The sequence below is a fragment of the Varanus komodoensis genome, unplaced genomic scaffold, assembly GCF_004798865.1.
Source record: "Varanus komodoensis strain SLA01 unplaced genomic scaffold, ASM479886v1 scaffold54, whole genome shotgun sequence".
NCBI classification, from domain to species: domain Eukaryota; kingdom Metazoa; phylum Chordata; class Lepidosauria; order Squamata; family Varanidae; genus Varanus; species Varanus komodoensis.
In genome coordinates this window covers 755,649-763,683 of record NW_025336142.1, presented here as the reverse complement: position 1 = coordinate 763,683, position 8,035 = coordinate 755,649, and the positions used below count along the sequence as shown (strand labels likewise).

The 8,035-nt window shown below is 50.7% G+C and overlaps 1 protein-coding gene across 1 annotated transcript in view; it reads left to right on the top strand.

The window, feature by feature from the left end:
* The window catches only part of UVSSA (UV stimulated scaffold protein A), a 41,384-nt gene that overhangs the window by 620 nt on the left and 32,729 nt on the right, over positions 1–8,035 (top strand). Inside the window, exons 2-6 of the mRNA XM_044448234.1 lie at positions 12–342; positions 953–1,073; positions 1,986–2,387; positions 2,850–2,959; positions 3,876–4,004. Of these exons, the coding sequence (XP_044304169.1) occupies positions 12–342; positions 953–1,073; positions 1,986–2,387; positions 2,850–2,959; positions 3,876–4,004 (1,093 nt within the window). The remainder of the gene's footprint in view (positions 1–11; positions 343–952; positions 1,074–1,985; positions 2,388–2,849; positions 2,960–3,875; positions 4,005–8,035) is intronic.

Genomic DNA, 8,035 nt, shown 5'->3' with positions numbered 1-8,035 from the left:
TCTGCCCGCAGGTCCTCGGAGGAGCGCGTCGGGCGCGCGCACCGCCTGCTGATGGCGCAGCTGGGCCAGCCGCACGCGCAGGTGCGCCTCGCCGCCCTGCAGGTGGCCCGCGAGCTCTTCGCCCGCTCGCACCGCTTCCGCTCGCTGCTGCTCGCCGACTTCCAGGAGTTCCTGGCGCTGGCCGCGGGCACCGACCTGGCCCGGCCGCTGCCCGCGCCGCACGACGCCGCGCGGGGCCTGAGGCGCGCGGCCATCGGCGCCGTGCAGGAGTGGCACGAGCGCTTCGGCGGCGCCTACCGGCAGCTCGCGCTGGGCCACCGCTTCCTGCAGCGGAGCAAGAAGGTACCGCGCGGGGGGGGGGGCGGGGAGGGGGGCTGGCGTGGCGGGCGCGGGCGCGATGCCATGCCATGCCTGCGCGGATGCCTCTCCGACGGGCGAAGGGGATGCGGGTCTGTATGCACAGGTAGACAGGAATATCCCTCTGCTGATTCCCTGAAGGAAGCCACTGCTTGCGCCAAGATGTTCGGAAGGGCAGCTGATGCGCTGAAAAGATTAATTGCATACTGGGAAGACTCCCTGACAGATATGCTTAAACCCTTTATCCGTTTGGTCTTTGCTTTGGAACAAGTAAGAGAAGTATATTTGCACCAGAATAATTAAGAAAAACCTATATGCTTTTCTCTGACACATCTTACTTTTGCCTAAGCTTTAAAAATAGGTGGTCATTTTACACTCCTAGGGCCCCTTTTGGCTGTTTCCTGAAAGGACCTGCTTTCCAGATTGCTGTTGGTTTTGGAGGAGAGGTTCCAGAAATACCTGAATGTAACTATTGCACAGCCTCTTCCTTCCAGATGTCCAAGACAAAACGACACTGCCCATGTCTGCCAGTGCATCCTAGCAAAGCATTTCTTCTGACTACAGAAGTTGAGTCTCCTCTGCAATTCTTCCTTAGGTGGATTTTCAAGACATACACGCCAGAACTCTAGCTGAGAGAAGGAGAGATGAAGAGAAACAGAAACGACTGGATGCCATTTACAAAGATAAAGCCAAAAAAGCTGAGAAGGAGATGGAAGGTGAGCAGAGTTGAGTTTCTTGATGGGCAGCATATTAACCTGAATTCCGTTTTAGGGTCTCATGATGACGCATGAGTCCCATACTAGTGGGCTTTGTTGATACAAGCACAGCATTCTCAATTTTCCGCTTCCATTTTCATAGGGAGAAAATAGTCGGGTCTCTGCCAGTAAAGAGCTTACAATGTAAATCAGACAGTAGGAGAAAACAAGAGGAGGAAGAGGAAGAGGCGAGGGCAGAGGAAGGTGAATGTGGGCAAACCTAGTTCTAGCAGTTCTGGAAACTTCATAAGCAAATGCTGTGGCATTAGGAATGCTTGGGACGTGATTCCGAGATACGCTTCCTCGCCAGAAAAGGCACCAGTCATGTTCAAAGTGCTCATGGAATGCCACCTCCCTGCTGAGCCGGGGCAGCAGGTCTGGTGTCCTGCAAGGGTGTTTCTGGCAGGTTAAGGGTTCTTGTTGGGCACCTGTTCTGCGTGCGCTTTCCGTCCCTAGGTAGGCCCAGGGAAGAATCCTGCCCGTGTCAGTGCTCGGGTAGGCGGTCTCACATTCTGATTTAGAATGAAGCAGCTGCCAACACTCCTGCGGGACCTCATTCTGAGTCACATCAGTGGGATCTTTGCCTGCTCCTGACATCACTAAGTCCTGGTGCCCTTCTGGTTTCCAAGCCTTTGGCACCTCTTGAAAAGTAGCCTAGTTTCCACTGTGGGTTGACGGAATATGTATGTTGGAAAAAGCGACTGGCAGCGTACAGAACCTGTTGAGGATGTTGGGGCAGGAAGCCTGCCTCCCAGAGAGCCCCGTTGGCTATGGGGCCATTTGTAAGAGTAAGAAATAAGTACGCTTGCCCTAGCGTGGTGTGTTTGCGTGCGTATTCTGGGTTATGTTTCTCAAACTGCTGCCATTTGACAGACATGTCCCAAGATATCCAGATGGTGCTGACTGAGATGGAGAATGGTTTTCAGCTTTTGATGCCAGATCCGTTTGATTTCGTGGTGAATGACACTGGAACGGCTGACGCCAAGGTGGACAGACCTGCTGCCTGTTCACCTGTGCAGGTGGTGGGTCAGCAGGGACCTTCTCTGGAGGATGAGAGGCCTTGTTGCAGTAAGGACCTCCCTCCCATCCCTCGGGGCCCGAAAGCGCCTAGCAGAGACTTGACGGAGGAGACAGAGGGAGACATGGACACACAAGACGGCTCAGAACCCGAGCTGACTTCTGGTGGCCCTGGCGAAGATGACGATCGTGAGAGTTTTGTTCGGAGTCATGGTCTCGGCTCTCATAAATACACTCTCAGCCTTGAGATAGCCACAGGTACTTACGCCCAGTGGCGTGCAAATGGCAGCTGTGCCCCACGGGCTTTGGCTATAGGCCACACTGGGTATGAGAAATACTGTTCACGCACCACCTAATACATTGCCAGCATGGTGCAGTCCTCAGCTGGGGAGCTGCTTGACCGCTGACACTGAAAGAAGGTGTCTGCGTTGAAAGAGACACTGGAGAGACCACCATGAGGCCTTCTTACACCCTTACTTTTCCGCCTTACTTTTCCACCTGCAGTTTTGGATACCTAGGAATTTCAAACAGTTATGGGTACAGCTGCTGAATGGTTATGATAGGAAGGAGTGGAGAGAGGTCCCATTTCTGAATACGGTGTCAGCTGACCCCCATGAGTGGGAGGTTGCCAAATACTGCAGGAGTAACACTTTAGATAGACTTAAGCCATGTAATTTGCTTCTTAATGACAGTTGATATTTTGTTTTTCTTCCCCATTAGATGTGGAACTACATGAAAATGAAGACAATACAGCGATAGTAAGTAATGTCATGGATGCTTACAAGCTCATCAGAAACAAGTTCTTGCCTTCTGTACAATCCTGGATTCAGGTGAGCAAAGTCCTTTTCTTTGAAAATAAAATGGACATTCTTCCTTTCTGCGTTTTGCTTGATCTCCATCTTTGTGTGCTGAGAGGCTGATCTGTGCCTGGGGTTTGCAGGGTTCCCTGGGCCTCTCACTGGAGGCATGCACTTCCTCCGTGACTCTTTTGGCTCTGTTGTGTGAGCTTCCAGCCAAGAACTCGTCCTTTCTGGGCTGGATTCAATCCAGTACACAAGGGCATTTCCTCCCTGTCCCGTTCTGCCCTATTCTCCTGCCCTAAGAGAATTTTCAAACTTGGAGACTTTTCTAGGAAATTGTCTGGGTGGGCCATCTTGATGACATGGTCCGTCCCTTCTCAAAAGTGTAGCTGGCTCTGTAGCATCGTGTCAGTGGGTGGATTGGGGAGCAGCAAGCATGTCTTGTAATGCTCTGATAGTGCAGCAGGGCAGCCACGGGTGTCTCCAGGTGGTGATGGTTCCTTTGTGCAGGACAAGGGACCCATTGGTGGCAGGTGGGGCAGAGGCACCGGGGCCCCTGGCTGACGGTGTTTTGATGAAAGAGGACTGGAGGTGCGTGCTTTCAAAAGCCCTTGTCTAAAGCACTTCTGCAGTTTCCTGCAAATGTTTTGTTGCTCCTTCTTGGTTCGTTTTCTTCTTTCTTACATCATTCCACGAAATGCCTGTGGGGTCACCACTAGGTAAAGTGGCCGGTTTTGCATCTGGAAGCTTTTATGGCATGTCGAGCTTCGCTACAAATTGCCCCTCCTTTGGTGCATTTGGCTATTGAGAAACAGCCCAGAAAGCGCTGTCTGACTCTTGGCCATCAGCTGTTGCAGGGCCGTGCCTTAGTTCTGTGTTACACCGTATAGATAGGTCACTGTGGCTCCTTTCTGTGGGTGAGCTAATACGCAATTTAAACTTGCAGTTGTTCACAAGGGCCGGGATAAGTGACGATCGCCTGAGACGAGCTATTGATCTTAGAAGTAAATTGGATACTGCTGTAGAGAAACACAAGAAAATGAATATCGAATTTAAAGAAAGGAACAGGAAAGCGGTAAGTTGGACTAAATATTTCTGATGTATATTCATGGTGAAAGACTTGCATGCAGGCAATGATGCCAAGGTGTTTTCTCAATATATGATCGCTCTGTTTTCATTTTGATATATTTGATTATGTGGAGGGCATTTCTGGAAATTAGTTTGCTCGTTTTGCTTAAGGTTTGGCATTTGTTGAAGCCTCGTGGACAGAAATTATATTGCAGAAACAATTTAGGCCAATAAAAATGGGGGGAAGAGGCCACTGAGAAGGCTGCTATGGAGAAAAAGCAGAATGAACTCGCCTTGTCATCCGTGTCGGCTTGCTGTCTTGCTTCCTCATCAGTGTGTGTTGCATTTTGTTAGCGCAGCTTAGAGTGTTTGAGCAGTGGGAGCAAGCGAGCGCCACGTGTTTCAGGCATTGTAGGAAAATCCTTTGGCTCTCAAACTCCTTTGGCTCGTGGGAGTTCCATAGTTGGTCTTCCTGCCCTTGTGATCTGCTGCTGCACCTGCTCTCGCTTGACGACCAGAAGGAGAACCTCATCTCGGGGATGGCGGTTCTGCAGCGCTTCCATTTTCAGTTGCCACGTTGCCACGATGGCCAACAAAGCTGTGCTCGCCCATGAACTCGAGGAGACGAGGCTGCCACTCAGGCAACCGGATTCCCCTCTCTCAAGGGGCAGTTTCCTCTCCCCACCCTGCTGGTGGCACGGAAGCCACGGCCCCCACCCCCTCGTGCCCGTGCTGCCCCACCTGCGGCTGGCGCCACAGATGGAGCGCAGAATGCGCTTGGTGATCCAGGCAAGAGCACAGCTGTCCGCCCACGCTTGGAACTCAGCAGTGATGAATCGCTCGATGCTTTCTTTTTATTTCCTGCTATCTGAAGTCTTCCTCAAAGCTGCAGCTAAGCGCCCCCTCTTAAAGAAATCTCTGAGGCTCAGTGCGCATGGCTGCCTGTGGTTTGCAGTAACTGTGGTTGAGAACACAGACTGGGTTCAGCCTGTGAATGGGAAACTCTAGTCTCGACCTCCTTGTCTACTTTCATCTTTGGTCGGTTCAGCATTCCTGAGCTCTGGTGGCCATGGGAGATGCATCGATGTCCATTTCAGGGTTGAGTTTTCACACCTGCCCTTCCAGAGGTCTGAACTGAGCTTTAGTCCTCCTTTTAATTCAACATTTGCTGGGCAGAGTCCTCTGTAGGACGTGTGTAGGCACAAAAAGACCTGTGACCCAGAAAAGGTCCCAAAGAGGCCGACATCCACAGCCGGACCAGGCCGACAGAGTGCATCGGGTTCTACCCTGGGAAATTCAAACTAGCACGGCGCTAGTGTTCCGATATTCCGGATGTGAACCACCTGCTACTAGTAGTTGAGAGCTGCATTTTCCAAACATGTTAAATGAGACTTGAATGCTTTTCCTTGTGAAGCTGCATTGTATGAGTAGGCTAGGTGCCAGTCAAAAATTTTCCTGTGATTCAGAATGCACAACTTGGCAAGAATAGGGCTGAGCCGGGGTGTCAACTGAGCTAGAATTCTTTTCATTGGCCAGTAGAGGGAGTGCGCTCCACTCCCCGGTCATTTCCGGCACTTGCGCCCCTGGAGAGCAGAGAATGCAAGTGAGGGAGGGCAGGGCGGGGTAATGGCCATACTGGACTGGATCCTCATTAATTAGCTTCAGCATTTAAATTGAGCATGATCTCTCTTCTAGACAGTACAGATTTTGCTACCAGGATTACTAATACAATTTGCAAAACTAAGAAAGAAAATTGCTAGTTTTATTTAAAAGACTCACACATGCAGATTTCTTGCATATTTTTAGCACCACAGGGCAGTTATATTACAGGGAAATATACATATTCAGAGATCTAGGATAACCTTTTACAATATTTACATTAAGTGCTTCAGCTTAGGAAAATCTTCTGAAATGCATCTAAACTTAACAGAGAAAAGTATTACTCTTGGAGTGAGTTAATTTCGAAGTTTGCAGTGGAGTAGTCAAACATGTTTGCAAAAACGCATGTATTTGAAACTACAGAATATTTAGCCATGCGCAAAAACACTTTATTCAGCAGAGAGGTCATTTGCCAAAGGTTTTTTTAATTTGAAAATGTATCATGAAAAGACATACAAAAATAAGTATGTTTTGAAAAAGTGCACATGTTCTGTGGTGTAAAAAAATCAGAGACTGATGTAGAAATGGGGCAAAATGAACTTAGCAGTGGGAAAAAGAGGACTGATAAAAATTAAGCTGGAAAGATTTGGCCATCCCTGGAGAAAGGTGGAAGTGTGTTGTTGAAATTCACATGTAACAGTTACATTCACAAAAGGTGAGCAAGTTCAGCAGATGTAGGGCAGCCCAGATGGACTGCAGGTCGGCAGTCGTGTGCAGTGCTTTGAGTCCAGGCTCCCTCCGAGTGACCAGGTTTGGACGGTGCGCGATGGCTTGCTGGGCGTTGGGTGACCCACGACTCCCGGTGATCCCTGTGCTTGTCCAGTTGTGCGTGCGACCCCAGTGTGTCTCGCAAACCAGGGACGGTGGCTTATGTGAGCTTTGGCCCGCTCGTCACCCACCCTCCCTGGGCTTGCGTGCGCGAAGTGTCAGCTGCCTGTGCTGCAGCCTCACTTAGCGCATGATGGCCAGGTGCACGTTTGCTGTGCAGCAGATTATCTGCAGAGTCAGGCAGAAAGAGATCTTGGAGTACGTGGTGGCCGCTAGATAGCTGTGCGTTGGCAGTGCAGGGCGATTGTGGGACAATCAGCCAAACTGTTCCTGTCAGCCCGTGGCAGCGGGAATAGGAACGGGCGGGTAATGAAGCAGGTGCAAAGAAGACCCAGCTGTCAAGCGCATCCCGTTCAGAGCAGTGCAGCGAGCAGTGATTCTGCAATGTTGTGCCGATTTGCCTAGAAATATGAAAAGGGAGAAATATGATTGCACGGCACATGTGCCTTGAAGGAGAAACCTAAAAGGAGGGAGAGCACTTTTAGCTTTGCTTATTTATGGGCTGTTTTTATCTTTGGCAAGATGCTTTGGCTGTTGTGCATCAGCTCGCTTTTTAGGCTGAGTCCTACTGTGTTTGGAAGGTACGCCTCCTCCTCAGAGACCAGCCTGGGAGTGCCCGTCTTTGCAGTTCATAGAGAAACTAGCATCTGGCAGCAGGATGTCACTGTGTTTTACTATCATTTTAATATTTGTGTATGCCCATTGCTTGTGAGGGGTATTTAAGAAACTTTTTATGCTGCTTTGTATATCTTTGACCCACGGGCATAAGAATAACCACAGTGGGAGCACCATGCCTCCCCCCCTCCCCCGGCCCAGAAGGCTCCTGGGAAGGATCACATCGCATTGTGCAAAGCGGCAACAAGGCTTTTTTCTGGTTGGTTAGTGGAGAGCGAAGCCCTCGGCCGGTAAGACGGACACTCTTTAAATCCACAAGTTGCCTGGCATCCCCCTCCCGCTCCAGTTTCATGGGGAGCATCTGACCCAGTGCCTGGGAAGAGCGAAGGGCAAGTGCGAGTAGCACCGGCACAACGGGTGGAGCTTGACGAAAGCCGAGAGGAAGCCTGGGGGCAGAAGGGCCCAAAGGGGAAGGGAAATGCCAGCGCTGTGCTTGGGGCACATCGTGAGAAGACCGTCAGCGGCAGACAAAGAAAAGGAAGCTCCAAGGGCTCCGTAAAGGGAGCCGCAGCCCCGAATTTAGAGCTGAGCAGGGCTGTCACGGACCGGACATTTGGAGGGCTCTCGTTTGCAGGGTCACCATCAGTCAGAGCTGACTTGACGGCACATAACAATAATGCTTTTCCCGAGCTGATGCCCCCCGTGTCTCTTGGTCATGCTAGCTGAAGGCGGAGGAGAGCTGAGATGTTGGAGAAAAGGGGAGTTGTCATCAGACATGAATGTCAAGAGGCAATAAACTTTGGTGCCTTAAATCAGCACGATTTAAGTTCTGCCACCGCTCCCCCATGCAACAGTGGTGCGAACCTCGGTGTCAGCGTGAGGATGCTACGAGAAGGCAGGGCAGGCATGCAAAACTCACGCAAAAGTGGTGCCCAG